The sequence below is a fragment of the Orbicella faveolata genome, unplaced genomic scaffold (assembly GCF_042242905.1).
Source record: "Orbicella faveolata isolate gen_17 unplaced genomic scaffold, um_ofav_v1 contig_36, whole genome shotgun sequence".
Lineage (NCBI taxonomy): Eukaryota > Metazoa > Cnidaria > Anthozoa > Scleractinia > Merulinidae > Orbicella > Orbicella faveolata.
This window is the reverse complement of record NW_028301565.1, coordinates 11726986-11752839: the sequence shown is the minus strand read 5'-3', so window position 1 is coordinate 11752839 and position 25854 is coordinate 11726986. Positions and strand designations below refer to the sequence as shown.

At 41.4% G+C, this 25854-nt stretch overlaps 2 protein-coding genes and 1 non-coding gene across 3 annotated transcripts in view; 2 read left to right on the top strand and 1 right to left on the bottom strand.

Annotated features, from left to right (window-relative positions):
- Window positions 1-1159: 1159 nt before the first annotated feature.
- LOC110042992 (uncharacterized) lies at window positions 1160-22983 on the top strand. Its single transcript, XM_020748382.2, has 12 exons — window positions 1160-1555; window positions 1812-2237; window positions 6912-7064; window positions 9572-9604; window positions 9914-10026; window positions 11119-11237; window positions 12414-12723; window positions 13121-14054; window positions 14760-17914; window positions 18299-18685; window positions 18791-18994; window positions 19816-22983. The coding sequence occupies exons 1-12, from the start codon at window positions 1441-1443 to the stop codon at window positions 22543-22545; spliced, it is 8679 nt and encodes a 2892-aa protein (XP_020604041.2). The 5' UTR covers window positions 1160-1440; the 3' UTR covers window positions 22546-22983.
- A 1093-nt stretch (window positions 22984-24076) lies between these two features.
- LOC110042993 (queuine tRNA-ribosyltransferase accessory subunit 2-like) overlaps window positions 24077-25854 on the top strand; it is a 13818-nt gene continuing 12040 nt past the window's right edge. The window contains exon 1 of the mRNA XM_020748383.2: window positions 24077-25607. Coding sequence (XP_020604042.1) covers window positions 25420-25607 — 188 coding nt within the window. The 5' untranslated portion in view covers window positions 24077-25419. The remainder of the gene's footprint in view (window positions 25608-25854) is intronic.
- On the bottom strand, window positions 25013-25085 carry Trnar-ucg (transfer RNA arginine (anticodon UCG)). Its single transcript has one exon. It is a non-coding gene; the product is annotated as a tRNA-Arg (tRNA).

The window sequence follows — 25854 nt, the reverse complement described above, 5'->3', positions numbered from 1 at the left end:
AAATGAGGAGTATGAAAATGAGGAGTATGGAAAATGAGGAGTGTGGAAAATGAGGTGTGGAAAAATACGGAGAGTGAAAAATGCGGAAAATGAGGAAAGAAACCTTAACATGAGACTTGAAAAGACTTAATAACTAAATTTCCGTGGTCTATGCGCAATCTTTTGAGCCTGCTCGCGGATAGTTGAGTAGGGAATTCTTGCTGTACTGTGATTCAAGGGCTTATTTCCGAAGGATTAGGGAAATGGACATGTGGGATTTACTTCGGTGATTAGAACGTACCGTCGAATAACAGTTCTCGTAGGTGACCACCTCGGCATTAAAAAAAGCGCTAGTATTACTGAACTAGAGCTGGTCACTCTCGTAAGCCACTCTGGTCGCTTACCAAGAACTTTAGACATTAAACGTTCTACGAAACTAGAGTTTCAGGGTAGTAATGCAGTCGTAAATTAACTTTAATGCGTCTAGACGAACTACTTCTCGTAGTGCGTCGTTCACTATCTTTTGGAAAAGGTCGGCACACAAACACAAACAGTGAAGAATTTGCGACGACTTTCTTGCAGATTTAGATTTGATCCCGACCAAAGTCAGGCCGTTATCCTAAGTCAACGCAAGTGCGCGGGCGAAAATCGTGATTTGGTGCGAAGACCGAGGAATAAAGAGATACGAAACGTGCTATATTTGAGATTCAGCAAGTTTCCAGAACTGTCTCTAAATTGAGAGCACAATATTATTGCATAAAATTATTATTGAAAGTTTCTTCTGCTCTTCGAATTTCTGTTTTTTCCTTTCCTTTTTTTTTCTGTCTTCTGAGAATGTAAAATCTTCACTTAGCGTCTTGGTAAAATGGTAGATGCAGGAATTAGGCTTCAATAAGTTACGTATATATTGGCCAATATTGCACAGAGCTTTGAAGTGAACTACAATACTTTCAGGAAATAAAATGCTTTACGGAGTCCTTTATATAACGTTGATGACTAAATCCGTCTTTCTCGAAGCCCGTTTCCAAGCAACGGAAAAACGACGCTCTTTCTTCGGTAATCTTCGACCATAGTCGGAGCGTGTCGTAATCACGATACGTCATTTCGCATACAATTCTTCGTGTACGAGCGCGGTATAAAATTTTAATTTGCTGCTGTCTTTGACGTTGTTGCTTTTTTCCACCATCTTGACTTTGAGATTTCATCCAAACCATCCCAAGTAATCTTTCAAGTACAAAGCCTCAGGCTGATTTGAAGTTAGAAAGGAAAACCTCAAGAAAACCTCCATTACATTTTCTACTGGAAGGTAACTGTTAGAACGAGGAATAACTCCGTCAAACGTCAACCAGTATTGTCGCCCTTCCGCCATATTGAGTTTGCACGAAGAATTTTGACGTCGAAGGAATTTGCAAGTTTGGGGCATTTTTCACCGCTTCTTATCTTCATGACTACCTATCCAGAATGTCCGACAGGTTTGGGCTTAAAGTAAAGGAAAATGCGGGGAAGACGAAATATTCTTCACTCAACTTAAACCAGACGTACAAAGGAACTAAGGTTGAAACCAAGACATCTTCAGGTCTGTATCTTTACTATAATTGTAGGTTGAATTCCCTGATTCCAACGAGTTTACATCCTTTGGAATTAGGAATACATTCATACGTTCAACGGCGTCTTGGAGCCATTTCTGCTTTTCTTTAGTTGTAAATGTGAGTCTTTCAAACGCGGCTTCCGGTATCGTGGACGCTGCGACTTACACTCGTGTTGTGTAATAAGAATGGTACATGAAAACTATAATTTTGGTTTTTCCTAAGTCAGACGTTATTGAATTGTAGGAACTGCTCGCCATGGGCTACAGAGCCTTGGAAAAGTCGGTGCAAGTCGTCGAATCCCTCCGCCTGCAAATCTTCCGTCTTTGAAGAGCGAAAACTCCGGCAACGATCCTACAGTTTCTTTAGTTCCTAGTGGTGGTGGAGGATGGGGCAGTGCGAAGGAGAAACCTTCGGAAACTCCTCCAGCAACTACTTCTCAAACAGTAGCTCCAAGTTCTACGCCATCGCAAACAAATGCGCCTACTTCTCAGCAGCCGCTATTGCAGCCGCAGCGGCCTATAGCGCCGCCATCTCATCCACAGCATGTACAACAACCTCAACCACAATCGCAAAACTCGGGGCAGACACAAACACAACCGGCCAAACAACAGCAAGAATCTCAAGGAAAAACATGGGGCAGTGTATCATCAAACGAGGGTGGTGGTCAAGGTAAGAAATGACAAAATTTAAGTTTTAGTTTCTAAGCGAATAATTTGTTTTGTTTGACGAAGGAGTATATGCAGTTTGACAATTAACATATCGTTTCTGGCGTATAATAAACTCAGTGATAACTCATGACAAGGAAGTTTTATCTTCACCAGTATTAAAATTATTGGCTTGTCGATGTCTACGCTATATGTATTTGCCTTTCATGAGATTATTGCTCCTGTGCTCCTGAATGATGGCATCTATGTCGCTCCAATATTATGAAGTATTAATGACTACTTAAAGCTTTTGTTTCATTTTCACTCTTGTTAACGAAAATCCTGGGGTGGTTGGTTTGCTGGAGATTTTCTGTTTTCTACCAAATTCAAAAGCATTTTTTTTCATGCTCTTAAAATATTTATGTGCCCAGTAATTCAGTTTATTTGTAGTCGTAGAAAGTGTGATTCTGTGCACAATGTTATGTACTGTTGGGTGGTTTGCAGCACCTGTTGCAGAATAGTTATGTAACGCCTTGTATGGTATACATTGGTTACTTGAAATCGAGTTGCAAGTGGTATATTCGTACTGTAAAATTGCAAAAGTAACAACTTTTGTTACTTTTGCATTTAAGGTGGCTCCCTATAGTTTTGCAATCACATGCGCTGAGGATGAAAACTCAAGTAATCTGCATGTGCTGGAAGGAAAATGACAGTGCTTTTTGATATTATATGACGTCAACATGAGCTCAAAAAGTACAACTGACAGTGAGTTTTCTTGTGTTCCCTTGGCTGAAATTCTGTAAAATTTGGCAGACTGGTAGTAAATATTTTACTTGAACTAGAGCTCGTTCTACAGGGAAATCTGTAGGAGCAGTTTTTTCACAGTGGTAAAAGTCAAATTTGCAAACTTGAAAAAACTGCCTGTTCAAACCCTGCTTTTTTCGTGTTTAAAATTCGTTCCTGCAACGTGCTATGTGCTGTGAGAATTTTGGAGGATTTCACTGAAGGAAATTCAAGAAAATCAGAAAGCCATAATAAAAGTAAAGAACACGTTTGCTTTGGGTATTTGTAATTCAAGACTTAAACCCAAAATTTTAACAGATGATAGTAAAACACTATTTAATCATTGTCTATCACATGTAATAAGTTTGAGAGGACTGGGTGAAAAAACAAATGGAAAAACAGCATTCAAGACATAACACTTGCGTGCAGAATGCCATAAATGATTACCCTATGGAGCAACCCTAAGAAACCTTTCCTATTACTACTATCAGAGGCTCACTATTTTGGGGAGCCAAGATTTGTATAATATGTGGAGCTTTTGCATCATAATGAAATAATATGTTCTTTGTAAAGCTTTGCAGAAGGTATGTGTAGCCTTTTTCAGGAGCCATAATCCCTGATTATCATTCCTGTATCTGTGTGTTACGTACATGTGGGAAAAGGGTAGCATTTAGAGTTAATGGGATCCTTGATGAGAGCAAAAATTAGTGTTTGGCATGTGAAAATTTCTGGAAAGACAAGCTTGATCTGTGAATTTACAAGCAGTTATTCTGTTAAAAGTGTATGTAACACATGAAGATGTCTGAATTTGGTTGTTTTTGTGTGAAACTGGGTCAAAGAGGATGAAACAGGCTGATGTAAAGTCTGTAGAAAAAAGGAAATATAAGAATGATAATTCAGTGGTTGTTATTAGTCACTATATAATAGAATGTTGAAAAACATTCAGCACACTCAAAAAACTCAGAACTAAACTTATTTTGATAATTGCAACTGAAGGAGTGTTTTTTGGCAAAAGAGAGAACATTTCCTCTCTTCTCTATCAAGATAGAAGCACTTGCCTTCGGATTGTATTCCCACAGCATTTCTCAGTCCCTAAATTTCGTCCAGGACAGTAACGTTGGGGTGGGTGGTGAGGATCCTGAATCACAGTCCTGTTTTCTATCAGATCATGAATCATGTAATGTGATGCTGACTATTTCATGAATCACTTTTAGTTTCCATTGCTGCAGAAAATAACTTTTAGCTCTGGGTTGTCAACTAGCTGGCTGGCGGTGAAAATCATCATTTACGTTTACTTCACAATCTTGTTATTTACCTGATTCTTTAGAAACAAGGCAAAATCAGCTGGTTGCTTGAACAATAACCCCATGTACTTTAAAATTTTGTGACAACCATGGCATCTGTTCAGTTGATATGCATAGTATGTAGTTTGAAGGGAATCTTGGCTGAAAAGCAGTTCAAGTTCCAAAGTATACCCACTGGTCCCGTTTAACTGATTCTGGAATTTTTAGTTGATATGTCTGTAAGTGGTTTGAATACAAAGTGTTTGGGGTGTCACCACGTTTACTTTATGGTAATTTATGATGTCACTGCTTGGTCAGAGATCTCAGTATAGAGTCCACAGAAGATTTCTTGTTGAAACTGAACATAATTGTCTGGAATGTGAATTATTAAATGATCAGAAGCACTTTTATATCTCTAGATTCAGTGTGTTTTAAAAAGTCCCACTGCATAATGATGTCATAATTTCCCATCAAGCTTTGAAAAAATAAACATGGCAGTATGCAGGAAATTTGAAATCCAAGAAATAGCTAAAAAGAAAAGCCCAGCGTTCAAAATAGGCAAAGAATTATCAAGTTCAAATCACTGAAACAATAATATTTAACACAAACACCATCTTGTGATTTGGAACAAAACTGTTTTTGTAGCCAATATTCCCTTTAATAGTCTAGGACCATGGCAATGTTTTGATGAACACATAGGGCAAGAAAGTCCTGAAAATGCACAAGTTTAATCCAAAATCAGTCTATGGTTCATGACTTGGCTGTTTGAAGTAGTACTGATGCAAGTCAGATTGTTGGGGTCAAAATTTAGGCAGTAACAAATTTGATCAAAATTTACGAAAGTCACATGTCCAGGATAGAATGCTAATGGGCTACTGAGATGCATGCTTTTTTAGTTATTTTTTTGTAAATACTACCTCTTAGTGGGCACGTCGGGTATGTTATGGACCAGTCAGTGGATGAGTGAGTGAGTGAGTGAGTGAGAGATGTATGTATGTCACACCAATCAGATTGGATGTACTATAAACAGCCAATCAAATCTCTTGTTGTGAAGGTAAATGGTATGTGAGAAGATTTGATCCCGATAGAGTTCAGAACGGCCATATTTTATTTTTCTATAAAAGAGGAAGAAGTATTCATATATTGGGTGTACTTCGACATTTTCTCTGGGTTAGGTTGAGGATTTTAGTTATAAACGAGATGAGCCTTGAGGTCTGAAACAGTTCATGAGTTAGTAGTATGCAAATGCAGCAAGATATTTTCATTTTTAGTTACAAAGGTAACTTGATTCTTTTGTTTTTCACAAGGAGTAAATTCAATTGAATTAGAGGTCACGAATCATTGCTTCTTTTGAGATTTGAAACAGTTCAAACGTTTACAATAGTAGGTGCAGGTAACGATTGTTTTGTTCTTGTTGCATGCAAATATAACAAGATATTTTTATTTTTTAGTTACAAAGGGTAATTTGACACTCTTGTTTTTCACAAGGGAGTAAATTCAATTAGAGCTGACGAATCATCACCACTCTTTCCCTCGAGATGTTTGCTATCTTTAGTTACAAATGGTAACTTAACACTTTTGTTTTTTGTATGGGAGTAAATTCAATTACAGCTGACAAGTTATCGGCTATTGTTTCCAGGATATTAAACAAAAAAGAAGCTTTCATTTCTGGACGGTTTTTTACGTCTCTGCAGTAGCAGTTTAATAGTTTTATTTGATGACATTCATTTCAGTCCGATATTTTTAAAGGTAAAAAGTATGAAAACTGCTCAGATGTTCTTTGAAGACTGCGTGTCACCAAGTTAAAGTGCAATTTAATTAAGTCAGACTTTCAACGTGTCAGAGAGGTTTTTTCCCTTTCTTTCTATTTTCAGTGAAGTAGTGTTGTGTTGTGTTGTGTAAAAAGGGTAAACTTACGACTCATGGAAAATGTGCAAAGGTCTCTTAATTAACTTGAGTATTTTTGAGCAAAAATTCCTCTTGGGGGTTGGAAGGGCTATGTGATTGGTGAGTGAGGGAGTTATGCATGTGCACATGTCACACCAATCACAGTGTGGGTTGTATCAAACAACAAATCAAATTGCCTGTCAGAAAATAACATGGTAGCTACATTTATTTGGAGACGTGTCAGATTACTGTAGTTTGTTCAGTCAAACATTTTATGGCTTAGTATTTAACATGACCGATGTAACATCGCATGTACATTATAAATTCCCAGTTTCTTTCTTGCTGTACATTGCAACCAAAAAAACTTGTCAAATTAACCAAATCCTTACTGTTAAAAGCTGCATGAATGTTCCTATCTGCGGCACTTCACAGAGAAGAAAATAACTCTTGCATGCCTCGTGTGCCTATGTTTATGAAAAGCTTCACATAGTGTCATTTTCATGTTACTTCATATTTGACAGAATTATGAGTGCTGTGGTGACTTTTTAGGAATCAGGTCATTTATCATAAGGTGTATGCGTAAATTTAGTATGCAATCATGGACATCTCACAACAGTCAGTGAGGGCACATGAAGTTTTTGCCGAAACATGTCAACTCTTATCTGTTTTCTTATTGGATCTGGTTTACCATTGTTACATGTACACTGTCCATTAGTAACTGATAACTTTTTAACTTATTTCTGTAGGGAAGTCCTACTCTCACCAGGAGATGCCATATTTCAATCGGGAATTCCCAGTGTTGGGTGGTGGAAACTCTGTGGAAAGGTTGCCACCACACATGGAAGGAAAGGATCCCCCTCCCACACAGCATGGTCAGAGACCTATGATGCGCAACATGCGTAAGTTGGCATGGCTCCACCTATTGTTTTGTACCAAGAAAATACATACTGTACTTTTAGAGCGGTTTTCAATGAACGAGTTGCCAGTAATCAGATACCTGTGTTTGCGCGAAGAACTCTGGGATCGTCAGGGAGCAAACATTGTTAGTCGCTAGAAGGAAATGTATAGCAAAAAGTTGTTTTGAGGTACAAGAAAACGATTTTTGAGAGAGATCAGCGCTTTTTCGCCGTTGTTTTTATCGCAAATGGATTTGGGCAATGTTGATACATGGAATATGTAAGTTTTTGTTTGAATAACCCTGAAATATGTGACAAAATTTACCAATAAACTCTGTTGCTTTTGTGAGGTTTATTGTGAAATTTACATCGCGTTATGGTCGGAAAATATTACCAAATTAACTAGGTCTAAATCGAGAGGAAATAACCCAGTAAAGCCTTTTAAGTTGTGTGCGGGCTACTTTTGGCTTATTTGAAAGCTCAGTCATACAAATAATACTGGAAATAAGCCTGGTGGCGATCATTGCACTGTCTGGGGTTGATTTAATGACAAATGAGTCCGTGCGACTCTTGCTGTGTGGCTACTGTGTTGCTCAAAGCCTTTGTTTTGCTTTTACAAGTACGTATTTCAGTGATTTTCCTTTTCTATAACAGATCACAGGTGGCTCCTTGAATATATCTCTGAGTGTTTGTATTTAAAAGTGCCATTTGTACGTGATTATGCTTTCCAAAGTTTGGTATTGACGGTTGAGTGAAATTGCCCGACACAAAGGGTAGTACAATGTAGTTCCTTCTGCAATTTTCGATTTCTGTTTTGGAGCTACTTTTCTGTCTTTATATTTAACTTCTTGGAGGGTCTTTTTGACCATTTGCTCCAGGTAGCCTCAGGGTAGTAGATCAGGCATGTATTGAAATTTTCAATATCCTCTTCAATGTATTTCACAATAAACCTCCCGCAAGCAAAAGGGAGTTTATCGGTAAATTTTATTACTTGTTTCATGGTTATTCAAACAAAAACTTACATTTTCTATGTATCAACATTGCCAAAATCCATTTGCAATAAAACAACGGCAAAAAAGTGTTGATCTCTCCCCAAAACCATGTTTTTGGGTGTCGAAATGACTTTTCGCCATACATTTCCTTCTGGCGACTTGCAATGTTTGCCCCCTGGCGATCCCCTGGCGATCCCCTGGCGCAAACACAAGTATCTGGCTACTGGCAACTCATTCATTGAGTGTCATAAAACCAAAACCAAACCAATTACTTACCAATTAGACTACTCACCCAATCTCAAACCGTAGTAATTCCAAACCAAATTAATTGCCTGGTTACTTTTGACACTCAATTGAAAACTGCTCTAAGGAATAACTATCTGAGTGAATTTACTCAAGATAACTAAGGTTTGGTACTAGGTGTTTTTGTTTTCTGATGGCAGTACGTGATATACCTTGGTGCAAAAGTTATTTTCAGTGTCAGAGATTTAATTTTGAAACCATTTGGCATTTGGCTGAGTGACCTCAGAATGCTCTCCTGGATTAGTTTACACAACCACAGATGGCCAACTTGGCCATGCAGTGATAAATTTCTCTGGTGTTTCTCTTTTGTTGCCTAGACCTCTGCCAAGAACAATGGCTTGTTATTGGAGAAGTGTGATAAGCTATAATAAGAGAACCCACTTGGAACCTGCACTGAGCAGAGTTGGATCATAAGATAGCCGTACAGTGAAACCTGTATTAAGCGTACCCCATATTAAGCGGACACCCTCTATTAAGTGGACACCAGCTTGAGTCCCTAAATATTCTTCCCACATTTACTGTAAAATACACCTGCGTTCAGCGGACACCTCTATTAAGCGGACGCGGACACCAATATTAAGCCATTTTGTAGCACAAAACCTGCAATGAACATACACTTCAAGGGCTTTTTACTTATAAGAACTCAGCCCAGACACCTTTAATATTGTTTATCGATGTCGTTTTAAACCTATCTAAATTATTCCAGATTGATGCAGTGACAGACTGGACATAGTGCTATGAGCGGTCTTTGACCTTACACTGTGTTACACTGTGTTACAAAAGGGTTAATAATTAACTAGTATTACTGAACCTGTCTAGAGCAGACACCCTGTATTAAGCGGACACTATTGAGGGTCCTAAGGGTGTCCGCTTAATACAGGTTTCACTGTTGGAACCCAGGGATGTCACTAAGTGCTGGCTGCTGGCAAAATTCGTTTGGTGAGAAAGAGGTGACCGCTAGCTGGATTTTGGTGTGCGACACATGTTGAAGGACAATGAGCGGTTTTTAGGTTATGCACGTACAATCATATGATATCTGAACCATATTGAGCCATCTAAATAAAAACTTTTGGATGAATTCTTGACTTCCTTGAGTATTGATGCCACTATAACAATTAAAGTAATTGATATAAAATCTTAAAGATGTGTACATTCAATAAAATCTGCTACATCTTGTACCTGTAAGTATTGAATGCCCGCCTTTTTTTACTTTAGACGAGCCTGCCTGGATGGAACGCAGTGGCCCAGGTAATGATCTTGTACCTTTCTAGTGTCAGAACTTCTGATGTCTTCAACACTTCTTGAAGTAACATTTATTTTGACCTTTCATCACATAGCCTTTAATTCTGGTCATTTGTTTTATTACAAAAGAGAGCTCAGTAAGTAGAAGCAGTGCAATGATTGTAATCTTACTGATTTCCCATATGTCAAGGACACATGCACAAGGAAAGTCATGTAGTAATGCTCCTAAATGTAATTTGGGTTTGTCCCTAAATCTTAGTAAGAGAGACAGTAAATGTTAAAAATAGGTGAAAACAGTATTATTTTGTATGCCAGGTCCCTCACCTTCAGATTATGGGCCTGGAAGAGAAAGAACAGATGTTTACAATGGGGGACCAGGACCTGGATATGGGGGAGGACATCAATATAGGGGGCCTCCAGATTATCAGGTTTGAATTTTTTTATTTTGCAGACCTATTTGGAAGTTTTCATGTCCTTCAGGTGAGCCACTATGACATCAAGTTGCTGTTTGGTGTTACCACTGCCCCCTCCCAGATCTCTGGTTACAAAAACAAGCATGTAATATTTTAAGTCACCTAGAAAAGAGTAACAGCACTGACATCCATTCCAGGTCTACTAGGCTGCTTTATGTAGACCCTATGCCCTTTACTCAAGTTTGTTCATGACTAAACAACCCTATCTTTGATAGCTCACAAAAGACCACATTTTTTAAAAACAGTTTCAACCAGAAATTTTGTGACATTCACACATTCATCTAGCTCAGAAATGTTTTTTTCAGTGATTAACAACTGCATTGCAAAATGGAGGCTGGGTGCCTGTGATATCCAGGAGCTTCCACTATTGGCAGCCAGCTCCTAGATGGAGACTGCTCCCATGGCTGGCAAATCCTGGCAAGCCAGCCATGAGCCCCCACGCAGAAGGGAGAGCAGGCACCCGTCACACTGTGTGAACAGTGGAAAAGAGGGAGGGAAATGGGGGGGAGGGAGGAAGCCTTGAAGATGAGGTCCCATGAACTGCCACGCAAATAACACGCTAGCGCCTGTAACGTTAAACACACTTCAGTCAAAGAGCACATGGGATCTGGCACATGCCCATGTATGAAACGCCGCTGACTCCAGACAACACTGGCGCTCTTTGTTGTTAACTCCGTTAAATTGCATTTAACTGCATTTATAGGTCCTTCAACAGCAGAGAAGAATTTTTAGAAAATTAGATGCAAATTATGTACAATGTTCTTGAACTTGCAACTGGTTTATTAGTGATATGGTTTTATTACTGTTGATACTTTTGATGTGAAAGTTACAACATTTATTGTGAACTTCTTGTAATATATAAATTAGTCCAGTTATGCAATGTAGTTTAGGCTGGCAATGTGGTTAGGTTAGTACAAAGTTTTTATTTTCCCTGGTGATACCTGTACATTGAAGGCATCTCTTATATATATAAGAGATTAACGTTAGAACTGAGACGTTGTAGTACAAGTGTCCAAAGCTTATTGTTATGGTTTCTTTTCTTGGTAGCATGGTACACATGGAAAGAACATTGCTCACAGCTATCCTTCTCATCACCATGGCAATGGACCACAAGGATATGGACCAAGCCGGCATTCTCATGGACATCCTCCAGATCACCACCCAAGGTTTGTAGCAGATTATGTCACTGTAATGTATCTGTGAATATAAAATGATGCTTTCAGTGGTCAGATTACTAACAAGATGTGTATTCCATATTCATATGGGTAAGTGGGTCCAAACGGGGTAAATCCACCATCACCCTTGTTTATGTACATTTGTTGAGTTTGTACATTTAAAAATATTATCAGTAAGCTTGCCTCATATTTGTTAACTGGTTTACAGGTTAAGTTGGTGATTGAAGGAGCCAGATTATTTCTTCTGGTTCTTGCATTTTTATTTAATTATTACTCGCCTCAATGGGGAGAAGGCTGTTACAGGTTCCCCGGCATTTCTATAAGGTTGTGTTGAAGCAAGAATGGACAATGCCAGAAAACATCAATACCTATAACACAAATGACTTTTTTGAATTCTGAGGGCAAGGGGGGTTCTTTGATCTTGAATTCCAAAGGCATGGGATACTTGCAGTTAGAATTCTGAAGGCACTGAGGGGGTGGGTTCAGAAAAGGACAGACAAGAGTGTGTACTCCTGAATGCACTGATGACACTGCTGATGACCAATGAAAGCAGAAAACAAGGCATGCACCGATCAGGCATGTATTTGCATTCATTGACAGAAGAAAACCGATAGAACGTAGGTCATACATCAAGCTCTTTGTTTGCAAGCCACTGCAAAATATGTGCCAGGAATACATATTCATAAAGAAACCGGTCTAATTGCATCTGTTCGAGTGAATGTCATTGGTAATGTCGAAAAATTGTGATTGAAGACAAGGAAGTTTTGGTTGCCAAACATTTAGTCATGAATGCATGCGATCATATCTGTCACAATTTCAAGCCCCGTAGAAAAATCTTTATCATTGCAAGTTGTAGGGATTCAAATTAGGAATTCCACGGGGCAGAAGTAAAAAACAGAAATCCGAAAGAGAGGGGGCAGAGGGGTTAATGATTTCGGAATTTGGAAGGCATGGGGAATAGAGCATTTTGGAAATTCTAAAGGTAAGGGGAGCTTAAAATATGGATGCCATCTATGGTTAGGTATGGATATTTTCTGGAATCGCCCAATCCTGTCAGAATTGTCAAGACATTGCTGCCTCCAAAATGGATACGATCTTTGTTTTAGTTCCCATAAACAAGGTTTGAGGTAGCATAAGATTACAACTGCAGTATATTAATTATTACAGAGGTCCAGGACACAGACCAGGTGGTCCAGGACCTATGCATGCCAGCAAGATTGCAGATATGGGTCGTGGTGAAGGGTATGGCAGGCCAGCAATCCTCAAACCAGAAGATATACAGGCAATGGCAGATAATGATGAAGAGGAGGAAGGCGGGTGGGCTGGTGCTCAGGATGAAGTTGATTACGCTGCAAAGCTGGACTTTGAAGACTTTGATGATGATGAAAAGCCTTCTAGTGAAACATCTACTAAACCTGAGAGAGAAACTGCAAGTGGTGAACCAGAAACAAGATGGCAAAGCAATGAAGGCAGAACTGTAAGTGATGTCATTTTCCCTTTCACAAAAACAAACCAACAAACAAACAGTTTAGTGTCGCTTATACAATGAAATCTCACATAAATGGTGTCTGATACCATGTTGTAAAGATGGTGATGAATTCAATGAAATAAACCATTACATTTATGCTTGAAGGTAGTATGGGTACATAAACAGGGTTCTCACTAGGCATAGAAGACAATCTTGTAATGTTTAGTACCTCTGACCCCTTGTTAGTAGTGCATCAGTTTTCTGTACAACCTGAAAGATCACTATTTTCATGAACCTAGCACATTCAGGGGCAAAAGTAAAGCCTGTGAAAATGCTTAAGGTCCTTTCCCTCGCAGTTCAAATAAATGATAGAACCTTGTAATCACTTTTCTCTTGTTTGTGACAGGGTAAAGAAATGGGACCACCTCCAGCACGATCAGCCTGGACTGAATCATCAGGGACGCCCCATCCTTATTCTGAAAACAGGCAAGTTCCTCAAGGTCCTGGAGTTAGGCCCTTTGAAAGCAGAGGCTCTCCTCCTACTCCAGGGTGGCCAATGCCCTACCCTCAACATTTGTCTGTGCAGCAGAGAGGAGGGCAACCAGTTCATCCTCCTACCCCAGTTAGTTCTGATCAAGGGCAATCAGTACCCAAGTCAGAAGAACCAGTTGTGAATGAATGGCAGAAACGCAGAGTAAAGCAGCAAGAGGAAATGCGTGCTGCAGTAGAGAGGGCTAGGAAAAGGCGAGAGGAAGAGGAATTAAGGAGACAAGCAGAGCAGAAGGCAGCTGCAACAGCCAAACTTAAGGAACTAGAATTAAAAAGGGTGAGAAGGGAGAGTGCAAAAGAAGGAGATGATGCTTGGGCAGAAGAACTGGATTCCATTGAAAAAGATATTCGTAGTAAAGACACTTTGAATGAGCAAGGAATGTCAGAAAGTCCTAGTAGAGACTCTGAACTGCAGAACTTAGCAGTGAACCAACAGGATGGTGTCTCAATTCGAAATGAGCTTCCAGAACATGTCAATAGGCAGAGAAATGACAGTGAATCCAGTGATGCTTCTAGATCCAGTGCATCAAGGGGTTCACGACCTCATCACCACCCACCAAGAGACATTCCACCTCGTTTCCAGCAGCAGCAACTTAGGCAGCAACAGCAGCAACAGCAGCAACACTTCCAGCAGCAACAGCATTATCAGCAACAACAACCATATCCACAGCAGTATCCACATCACCAACAGCACCACCAGCAGCAGCAGCAGCTGGCTAGGTCTCCACAACTCAGAGAGTTCCCGGAGGGACTGCCATCAGTTACCAGTCATTATCCAATGGTTGATTCAGGTGGGTGAATAGTCTTGTTTAAGGAATGATTGTACTGATACAGTACACATATCAGGATTACGTCATGGTGCTTTGTGTAATATATCAAACACTCAAGACATTGTTTGACCACATTTCCAAACACCGAGAAGAGAGTTGAAAATATGATATGTCGCGGAGTATTTTTAACGAACTTTGAGGTGTTTGGAAATGTGGTCAAACACTGTCTTGAGTGTTTGATGTATCTTCTCGATCGAAACTAAATCTAAGGAGAAAATGGAGAAATAAAGTTGTAAAAATCTATGGTAATTAAGATCAGATATCCAAACACAGTCACGGTCATGATTTTCGTTTTGTAAACTTGATGAATCATTAATGAGTTTGAGAAGTACATTAATGAGAATGTGGTCGGGCTTCAGCTGGTTAAAGTGTATCTTTCCTAAACGCTTTTTTGCTAGTTTTTTGAAACTCGTCAGTTCTAAGTTCAAGGTTTTATAGTATCTCCTTAAGCAGATTTACAAGCATTCAGAAACAATGTTCGCTAACTGTTTTTATGACTAGTGTTTGCATGGACTGGTGATAAAGATATGTGTTGGTCTTTTAAAACTTCAATTGTAAAAGTTTGAAGTAAATGTAAACGACAACATGGTAGAAGGAGGTTATGTTATTTTATGTTATTTTCTCAAAATGGGAGGCCATGTATGAGTATTTCCTGTTTTGTTTCAGGTCCTGTTTCACCTTCGCAACCCTTTAAACCTGATCAGCCTGTCAGGAGAATAATGAAACGCTCTGATAGTAGTAGCACAGCTGGAGATGATATAGCAAGTGTCAAGTCGCTTGAAAGTGGCACTGGTGAGCCAAATAGAGAAAGTGAAAAGCGAACACCCCCTGGTCCACCTGATAAGCCTGTCAAGTCAGACAAAACTGAGGAACAAGCAAAAGAGAGTTCTATTGAAACTAGTAGACCAAATGGCAATATAGTGGAGAGGAAGCCAGATGACCAGGACATGCCAGTGTTTGATGAGGTTAAAAGTTTCAGGTCGGGTGATACGAGGCAAAGAAAACAAAGTGACTCTGACAAGCCACGGCTTTCTGAATCTAACAAAGAAAATGTGGCTTCAAAGGAGAGGGTACATGAAAAAAGAGAGAGGAAAGACAGTCCTGATAGTGCATCAAAGCCTATTCCTGAGAAAAGAGACCAGGCAAGAGACAGACGAGAAGAAAGACGTAGTTCAAAACGAGATACGAGACCGCAGGATAACAGACGTAGTGAAGACTTCAAAGACCTGGGAAAACGAAAGCGTGATGATAATGAAGATGGAGGACAATTGCCTGAGAGAAGGGGAAGATTTGCTGGTCGTGGTGAAACAAAACGTGAACGGTTTTCAGAATCTCATGGTCATGGTAGGGTTAGTTTCCCTGTACGGGGCCATGGCCGTGGTACTGGTGGTAATACTACTAGTTATCGAGGTCGTGGAAGAGGAGAGAGGGGAGTTAGAGATGGTAGAGATTTCAAGGAAAGCAAACCAACCAGAGCACGAGAACCAAGACCTTCACCACCTGTGAAAACTGTTAAGGATGAACCGAAAGAGAAAGAAGAGGACAAGGAAATTGTAGTGGCAAAGGAGAACACCAATACTGTTCCTAATGAGAATGCTAAGAAAGTTCATGACGTTGCTATCACCGTTAAGCATGAAAAGGTTTTAGAAAGTAGTTCTTCACAAGCTGAAAAAGATGTCAAGGAGCCCATAAAGAGAGAAGAAAAGCCTCTTGCTGAGGAAAAGAAGGACCAAGAGAATTCTTTGGTGCATGGAAGCAAAGTTGGGGAAGATAAAGACTTGTCTTCAAAAGTACCTGACAAGGATGCTGAAAAATCAAAAGGAGAAGATGATGCAAGAAAGAAAACGGAAAGCTGTAGAGAAGCTAGTGATACGAAACCAAAGGGACGTGGTGGCTTTGGAAAGCCTGGTCAATATTCACATGATTCTAGAAGTGGAGGCAATCAGGACAAACGACCTGGAGGCAGGAAGTTCACTGATAAGAGGCGAACACCTCAGGAGAGTGGCAGAGATCGTGATTGGGACTATGATGAAAAGCGCCCTGCACGAAATTATAACAGAGACCAAACAAACCAAAGATCCACAGGACGGGATAGAGGTGGGCGGGAAAAGGAACAGAAATCCCACCAGTTTCAACACGATGACAGGGACTCTGGAAACAGGCGTTCCTTTCAGGATGACAGGACGAAAAGGAACAGTGTAAAGGATAATGATCAGCAACATTTAAGGCAGAGAGATGAGAGGAACCAAAGAGGTGGTTACCGTTCATCCCGTGGCCGCTTTGGCAAGCCACCTGTACGGACAGGGATGCGTGGAGGCAGATCAAATCAGCCTGTAGGAAGCGGACGATTTGGAAATAACTACAGACGTTCAAAATCAACAGATGAAGAACTTTCAGATGATTATGACAGTGACACAAGCAGTTACACAACTGCTACCTCTGCATCTGAAGAAAGAAGGGATGAGAAGTCCAGTGATGTAGAAAAAGAGAATGATACAAAGAGAGGAAAGGAGAGTGGCACGGCTATTGATAAATCGAGACCTAGTTTACGTTCTGCAAGATCTCCTATTCGTGGAAAGGTGTCAACACGTGCTGGAGGGCGAGGTACTGGTGGGTTTGGTAGAAGTAGGAGAGAAGTGGAACGGCCACCCCGTTTCCAGAAGCAACAGGAAAGGGAACGTGCAAACATGGGTAGAGGCCTTTCTCATGGGTTGCGACCTGGTGAGGGAAGAGAAAGTGGTCCTGGCAGAGGTAGGGGGAGAGGTAGAGGTAGAAGAGAGCAACTTCCAAAAGAATCACCTGAAGGACCAGGTATACCAGTTACAGAGGACTGGGATGAAGAACTTGGTGATACCCAGAAGGAAAGCTCGTCCTTAAGAAGTGATAAGCCAGGAGGTCGACGAGAGTCTGCGCCACGGAGAGGTTTCCCTGCTCCACGCTCCTCCGCAGACAGGACAAGGAAAGACAAGAACAGAGAACCTGGCGGGACACGCAACACATCATCTAGACGAGAGCCTTTTTTAGTGGAAAGGCAGCAGGCAAAGGTTGAAGGTTCCAAATTTGCAAGTGGGGAACCTCGGGCACCTTTGCCTGCTGCTAGAAATGGTTTTAGCAAGGATGGGAACCGGAGATTGGACATGCAAGGACATGTTTACAGTACTGGACTGGATAGTATCAACACTGGGGTTGCTGAGAACAAATTGCCAAGAAAGCAAGAAGCTCCTGTAAGGAAGACTGATATTCAACAGTTTGACTTGCATAACATTGCTGGAGTCATCTGCATTGATGACATGACTGATGATGACTCGGACATCTCTTCAACTCTCAGTGGCTTTGTTGAAGTAACATCTCGTCGAACTCAAAAAGAGAACAAAGACAGGCAGCGCGAAGAAGAAGAAAGAAAGAAAAAGATGGATGAACAAAACAGGCAACGTGGTAATCAAACGGGAAATAAAAAGAATCAATCATCAAAGCCTCCAAGGTTCAGTAAGCAGCATATGCCACAGGCCAACACTCAGAGTAAAGCGCCTGGAATAATTGGAAAAGTGACATCCACTGCTATTTCAGAGGCAGGCATTGGACCTACTATTACAGGATCGAACAGCAATCCGTCCAGTGCAAATTCCACCAAGCGTAACAGCCCAGTTACTGTGGAAAGACCAGTGTCACCTCCGCCACCTCCAGTCTTTAATGCATGGGACAAACCTCTCATTGTTACCCCTGCCAAACCACCAGGTGTGACTCCTGTGGTGACGTCTTCCATTCCTGATCCTCTCGCAGTTGGAAGTGGTAAGCCATCCTCTACACGACCTGTCCAACCGGTGAGTTTAATTGTTTCTTTCCCTGTGTAGTACCTCTTGTTTTGTATACTTGTTTTAAAGGACCAAGGACCTGAGAATACTGTAGATTGTTAGAGGTGTCCCACTTACTGTACCAGACAGTGATGTAGCAAGAGGGCGCTGATTGAGTGTCAGCACTTGTGCTAATCAGTGCTAATCTACCAACCGTAACAAAACACCTCCCTTGAACGAAAATTCAAAAGGAATTTTTTCGTGTTAGTAAGGTTAAACAGGGCTTGCATAACATTGACCGTTGATTGCCTCCAGTGAGTTTAATTTGTACAGGTACGCTGTTTGTAGTTCATTCTGTGGAGAAGCCAGCAGATGATGACTTAACTGGCAATGTTCTGTTTTTGCTCACATCAGGGAACAGTTCTCTCTTCTGCTGCCTCTTTGATTGAAGACATAAGTGTAGAAGATGACTATATTGCCATGACGAAGGAAATTGCTTTACTGGCACCTCCAGAGGAACCAGAAGAGAACGAGGAACCCGTACAGATTGTTCCTAAAACGAAACCAAAAGTAGAAAGTAGAGACCAAACTTCGGAGAAAAGTGGAAAGACTAGTGATTCCTCGGAGAAAAGATCACAGCCTAAACCTCACCGTGAAAAGCCACCAAGATTTGACCGAAGTGGCAAGCGAAAAGTTGCTTCAAGCTCAGATGAAACAAAAAGAGAACAGTTAAGTGGTTCCAGGGCAAGAAAGAGCAGCCGTGACAACATGATGTCTCAGAAGCCATCTAAAGGATCAGGGGTAAGAGAGGTTCTCTGTTCTCTGACTCTGCTTGAGTCCAGCACACATACTATCAGAAATGTGAAGTATTAATCAAGTTTAATGTTACCATTTATTTTCTTTCAGGGTACTGCAGTGAAAGGAAAGATGGTCACATCATCCAACAATCAGCAACAGTCAGCTTCAACCGAAGGTGAAATTCCGGATGATATAGAGGCTTCTAAAGAGGTTCAAGAATCTGAGGAATATGACACTACAGCTGCTGGAGACATGGTAACAAATGCTTTTGATGAAGGAAGTGAAGAAAAAGATGATGTGAAGGAAAGCGAGGTTGGCTGAATGATGTACATGTACACTGTAGACTCGATTTCTTAAGCACTGTTAAATGTTTTGTGTTAGGTACAATTAGCAACGGATTTTCGTTTTGCGTAGAAGGCATTTAACGCACTGGGGTGTAAGTGTGTTAGTATCAGTTGGTAAAGTCCTTGATATCATTTTATTAAGAAAGTGGAAAGGAAACTTTTGGCTCCTTTAATTTTTGTCTAGACATTCACATATGAAGAATCCGACAAGTTCAACTTAAACTTGAACTACTTAATAGCTAGTAACTGTCAGTTTCAGAACGTGAGCAAAACATTTGCACAGTTAACATAACTGTGAACACTCGACAACAACAACGCTCGGCTGTGGTGACCCTTTGGTTAAGTAGAATCGAAGCTATGCTTAAAAGGGCTAGGTCACGCTAATTTGTAGGTAATTTTGTTTAATTTTGTTAGTTATGAGCTCTAAACGTCAGATTGGCAGAGCAAAAGTCGTTCATTTGCAAAATCACGGCCACATAACAACTGAGAATGATTTTCCAGCTCTGTCAATGACATTTTGATATATACTGATATAAATTTGAAAAAAGGTGGCCCGACGTTTTTCAGATTTACCCAAATGCAATCCATTTTAATCCTCTCCAATTTTGTCCATCCATGTCCCTTCTTGGCTTTCCAGTGTTTTATTTGAGATCTTCTATAGTTTTGAGCCCTTTTTTTTGATATTTTAAATATTTCTATGACCATTTGATCAGTGCAGATATTGCGTAAAATTGCGTGACCTAGCCCCTTTAATAGGCAGTTGATAATCGATTTTTTTTTTTGTTCAAGGAGCAAGATGTAAAAGATGACTCTGAAAGTGAATCAAGCAGAAAGGACTCCGAACCTGATCTGAACGTGGATTCTGTCGAGAGAAACGATGACACGGACAACCTATTCACTGCAGGAACTCTCTCAGTGGACATTCGCGAAAGACCAACCGCTGACAGACCAGACCGGGAGCCATCTCCAGTATCACCAGCTATTTTTGAAATGACAAAGAAGATGGAAGCATCAAGGAAACTTTGGGAAGGTGGGCTTGGTATTGGACGTGCAAGCAATCCGGTGGCTGCTTGGGAGGAGACCTTGCGCCCATCTGCGAGTGTTAGTTCATCGATTGTGGGTATGTCTGTCGTGGAGTCTACAGAGTCGAGGCTAAGTGATGATCAAGTTACTGTATCTAAATCCCAAAGCGAATTGGAAAGCAATTCTGTTAAGGTCGATTCCAAACCTCCTGATGGTATAAACTTTCCCAAGAAAACTGGATCAGGGGAGCAGCAAAATGTTTGTAAAGTGAAGCCCCAACAGCAACAACAGCAGCCAGTTAAACCTCAACAGTCATCGTCCATTGTTCCTCAACCTACGGAGGAGAACCGTCAAACTGAGTTGAACACTGTCCCATCAAACCAGCCTTTGTTAGCACAGGACCACTTGCTTCATCAGCAAGCAATCCCACGTTATGCATTTCCTTTTGTCGGCCAATTTGTGGATTTGCAGCAGAGACAAACGTATCTACAACAACAGCAGCTTCAACAGCTTCAACAAACCAATCAACAGGTGACGCCAACCTTTCCCCTTACCCATGTACAGCAAGTAAACCAGGCGCGGTCGTCATCTTCACCCCTGTCCCAAGCTACTCAAGATGTGTACCAGTCGCCATTCCTGGCTGGTGGTGTCTACTCGGCAGGGAATTTCCAGGGATCTCAACCTTTCGTGTCCATTGCTCTGTTGCCTTCCACAACAACTCAGTCGTTTGTGACCTCTGCAGCAAGGACCCAGACAACATCGTTGATGGGGATTCAGGGTCAGCAGCCAAAGACTGCGAGTGGATCAGTCTTTCCACAGACTGTAAACCCTCAAGGGACACAGGCCATGTACATGCAGTTTGATCCTAAAACATTAAGAGGGGGACCACCACTTTTTAATCCGACCCAGCACCCACAGTCCACTCAGAGACATGTTTTGGGAGCTCAGTCTGGAATCGTGGGAGAGAATGTGCCACGACAGGGTGGTTTTCCAACCGCCCAATCAACACACCAGCCATTCCAAGGAACTTACCCTTTCCAGCAGAAGCAAGGCACGTACGACGTTTCACAAGATGTGCAGATGAAGAAAACATCCGAACAAATTGCAGATTTTAACCGGCAGTCTGAATTGGTGAAACATGTTAATGCCAAGCCTTTTGAACCTCCAAAGAGGTCAACTCCTGGTTCTGCGCCATCCAGCAACACAGCGATTGGTCCTATGGTGTCATCAGCATTTGCCCGAAATCCAAACTTGATGGCTATTCGGCCCAGCGCTCCAGAACTTGGAGGATCATCTCAGAGTCCCCCAGTATCAACATCCCTTATTTCAGGCAGACCAGTGTCCATGTCACCTGTTGACCCAGGTGTTCCCTTTCCTGGTGCTGTTGGAACTTTTCCTAAGCATGCAGCATTAGGTCAGTTTCAAGTGCAACAGCAACCTCAAGGAGTGCAGCCACAGCAGTTCACTCCGTTTCAGCAGCAGCCAGTGAGTATTCAGCATACTCTTCAGATTAGAGCTCAAGGACAGCAGCAACAGCAAGGTGTAAATCAGTTGCCAGGTGCTGCAGCCACCATTTTACCAAATCCCGCTGTCATGGCCGCAACGATGCCAAGGCAACTTATTCGTGCACCAGGCCTTGGCACAATAGGAGTTGGTGGAACACAACCCAGTGCAACAAGTGCACAGCGATTTCCCGCCCCGATCCAGCGCCCAATGACATCCTTAATGCATGGAGTACCTCAAATGCAAACCCCGCGTGGACCTCATGGGCAAACGGCATCACCACCGCAAATGGTGCCTACAAAACAACAAGTCGTGTCAAACAGACCACCAATGCCGCCTCAATCCTTGCCACACCAGGACCCGATGGCGGCTGCCTTCAAGATAGAACAACATCACAAGATGTTGGAACAGACAAGAATGTTCTTTGCGCAACAGGGACAGCAACAACAGCAGCGGGTCTTGCCAATGAACATCCAAGCTGATCAGCAAGGAAAAGCTGTCATCAGCTTACAAGAAGACAAACCAACCGTGAAAGGACAAGTACCAAGAGAACACCAGAAACCACAAGAGAAGAAAGAAGAAACTAAATCTCACAATATAGAAGCTAATCCAAGAAACAGAAAAACCAGTTCTGAACAACCAAATAAGACGTCAAAGACAACCAAATTAGACTCGAAGCCAGAAGAAAGCAGCAAAGACAAGAACATCGCAATAAAGCAGGATGGTAAAGGCGCTGCTAACAAGAGCAGTAGCCTCGTTCGCATTCAGCCCCTACCTATGTCAGCAAGGAACAGGCCAAACAGGCCCCGTGGCCCTCCACGAATGCCGGGTTCTATGCCTACTAACAAAGCCAAGATCTCTGGACGACCAGAGAAAGAAGCTAAAAATATAGTTCCGGACCAGCCTAGTGAATCTCCAAGCCCCAAGAGTTCAGATCAGGCTAAAACGTCCAATGCGCAAGCCGTACCACCACTAAGTGTCAACAAAAGTTAAAGAAAAACGTTTTTTAATATGCCGATATTTTCGGTTATTTTATTTGTCTGCCCAGCGAGAACTTGCTGTTGTGGTACAAACCACATACTGGGAAAAGTATATTATCGTACAATTGATTATGAAAGTGTTTGTAATCTTAGCAGTTTGAAAGGTCTTCCCTTTGGGAATACTCGCGTAGTCGTTTTCTTCCTAATTGTTGTTCTCATTGCCGCAACACTGTAAATTAGTCCATGGAATGTTTGTACAGAGGCTTGCGATGAGTTAATTTATTATTATTATTATTATTATTATTATTATTATTATTATTATTATTATTATTATTATTATTATTATTATTATTATTATTAGGCTTTCTCGACCTAAAAGAGGTGAGGCATTTCACCCCTGGAAGTTCGAGCATTTTTTGTGATAAGGCTAAGAATAAAACAGATTCAGGAATGTCGTGTTGTTGTTTAACTTGATTGAGGACGTTCTCAGAGAAAGTGGAAACATCTCCTGGAAGAATTATTGCCACATTTTAAATTTTTGACCATTATACACGGTGCAATGTTAAGCGTGGTTAGATTTGGCTTGAATGACGCCTGGTCATTGGTAACCATCCAAATATAGAGCAGTTTTTACTTGAGTAATTCGCACTTGCTGTGATTTGCATTAAAGCGCTTTTATATTGATATTCGAAAGCAATCAGGCAATTACTTTGGTTTTGGTTTAACTAAGGTTTGAGATTGGTAATTGGTAAGTAATTAGTTTGGTTTTGGTTTTACAAAGGACATAGGTAATCCAGTGAACCAATTGAAACTCAAAGCAAAGCAAATATATGTAGCTAACACGAAACGCGGGAAGTGTGCGACCACGACTGGGTTTGGTTTTACTACGGATTGGATAAAATTCAGTGGGGCAAGTTTTTAAAGCTAAACGCATAGCGTAGTAGAGCGGTTTTCTAATGAGTGTTGTGACTGCCTAGAGTGATAACTTTGGTTTTGGTTTAACGAAACTTAGACCGCATTAAAAGGTTGCCAAGGAAATAATTTTGCACTGCGCAACTGGGAAAAAACCGTGCGTTGGCGGCGGTCAATTCTGGTGGCAAACCTTACCAGTGGATTTGAACTGCGCTAAGTTTTCCCAGTTTCTTTAGAATAACCTGTTTACTGCGCCTTTCAATAACATGCGGACTCTAAAATTCAAAGCTCAGCCGACAAATGCGTTTTTCGCTACCGTCAATCAAATGTTCGGCAGCTCCTCGCAGCTTCCGACTACGTTGGCTGAACTGTGCTCAACGATTTGATTTGATTACAGCGCGCTCGGCAGTACTCGGAAGCTGCCAGGAGCCGCCGATCATTTGATTGACAGTAGCGAGAAACGTATTTGTCGGTTGAGCTTTGAATTTTAGAGTCCGCATGTTATTGAGAGGCGCAGTAAATAACGAGTTTAAGTCATAACTGGACGAATGTCTACAGAGGTAGCTAGGGGCGGCTCATCGTCTTAGCCAGCATGCGCCCCCCCCCCCCTCCCCCCCCCCCCAGCATTCAGCGGGGCACTGCCGTGAGAGTAGCGTTGTGTGACATGGGGCCCAGAACTGGACGGTCCTGACGTGCGTGTGAAGTTCAGTCTTGGGTAATTTGTTCAAAGCCCTGTCAAAGCCATTTCCACTCCTGACGTGCGTGTGAAGTTCAGTCTTGGGTAATTTGTTCAAAGCCCTGTCAAAGCCATTTCCACCCCTTTTTGATTTCGCTCAATTTTACACCGTCACGCTTGCGAGAACTCGCCATCATCTTGACGTATTGTGCTAAGTACTCGGAGCAGAAAACATACCTTCATGGCAACGACAAAATGGACTTGCGTTGATGTCCGCTTGGAGGCGAGTACACGGGCGAGTTTGCATGTACCGCATGGAGAGGGAGTAAAGCTAATCATATCACTTGTGGAAATCACGCGGGATGCTACAAACTTACTACTTTGAATGGTACTTTGTTATTAGCCAGTGTAGCAAGCGTTCCCTTTCTGACCGAGAGCAAAAATTCGACGAAGCAGAGAGTGGTCTCTGCTTCGTCGAGTATTTGCCCTCGCTCAAATTTACGCTCGGCCAGAATAAGGAACAGCTCCTCCTATAACCTGTAGAACAGGCGTAATTTTTTTACGTATTTTAGGCGAACAGAGGCTCGCACTTCGCGCTCGCCTCGCTTTCGCCTCTGTTCGCCTAAAATACGCAAAAAAATAACGCCTGTTCTGCAGGCTACTCGGCGTGCGGGAACGCTTGCTACGCAGGCTACTCTTACATTTACGCTTTATTTCATATAACATAAAATGGTAAAGCAAATTTTGGTTTTCTGGCGCGTTTCAGGAAGGAATAGATGATGAGTTACATGCGATTTAATATTTTATTTCTTATATGTAAAGTGGAATGCTAAGACACATAGGAAACGATAAAAGGACAAAAAATGGAACTTTCTTAAAGAAAAAAAAAATTCGACCACGACGGGAGTCGAACCCGCAATCTTCCGATCCGAAGTCGGACGCCTTATCCATTAGGCCACGCGGCCGTTGCCTGAGAGTTTTCAGATTACAAGGTCATTTATTGAAATTAATAAAATTTATGGTCAGCGGTAAAAATTCGATATAAGCTTCAAGTAACTATTGTAATGTGTCCTTTGAAATTAAAATCTGGTCTACTTCGTCTAATTCTTCAGTCTAGCCTTTCTGTTTTCCATTCGTAAAGAGATCTAATGCTATTGTAGTTTGATCTTCCGTCAGCTGGTAATTTAGGACGTCTACTGTCATGTCCTTTACAATCAGTATAGAATGCACGAATTACATGACATACCATTCTCTGCAGTCCCGGAATCCTTCTGATCAGATGTCGAAAAGCTGTGAACAATGAACTTTACTATTCGCAAAAAGCTTAGACGCTGCCGCATAGGCGTTCTTAGATTGGGTAGTCTCGAAGTCCAGACTCCTAGCTGTACACTGTATACTCGAGGAGGTGCCATCCCGCATCTTACCTCGGATGTTTTGCGTTCGATCAAGAATCTTCCACCTGCGGTCCATTTGTCTCTTCAAACCATGTGAGTATTTAGCTATTTATGAAGTTATTTTGTTTTTCATCTAATAAACACGCAAATTGTTATTTTTGGAGTAGTAATCTTTGTACAAAGATTGCTGGTCTGTTGTGATAGCAAGTTTACCTAAAAAGTGACGTTTGAGGTGGTCATGTTGATAAAGAGGCCAGCGTGGTCAGCTTTGATCTTTAAGTTAATATGAGGCACGTTAGCACACAGGCGGCCTAGACGTTGAATACGATTAATATGTGAC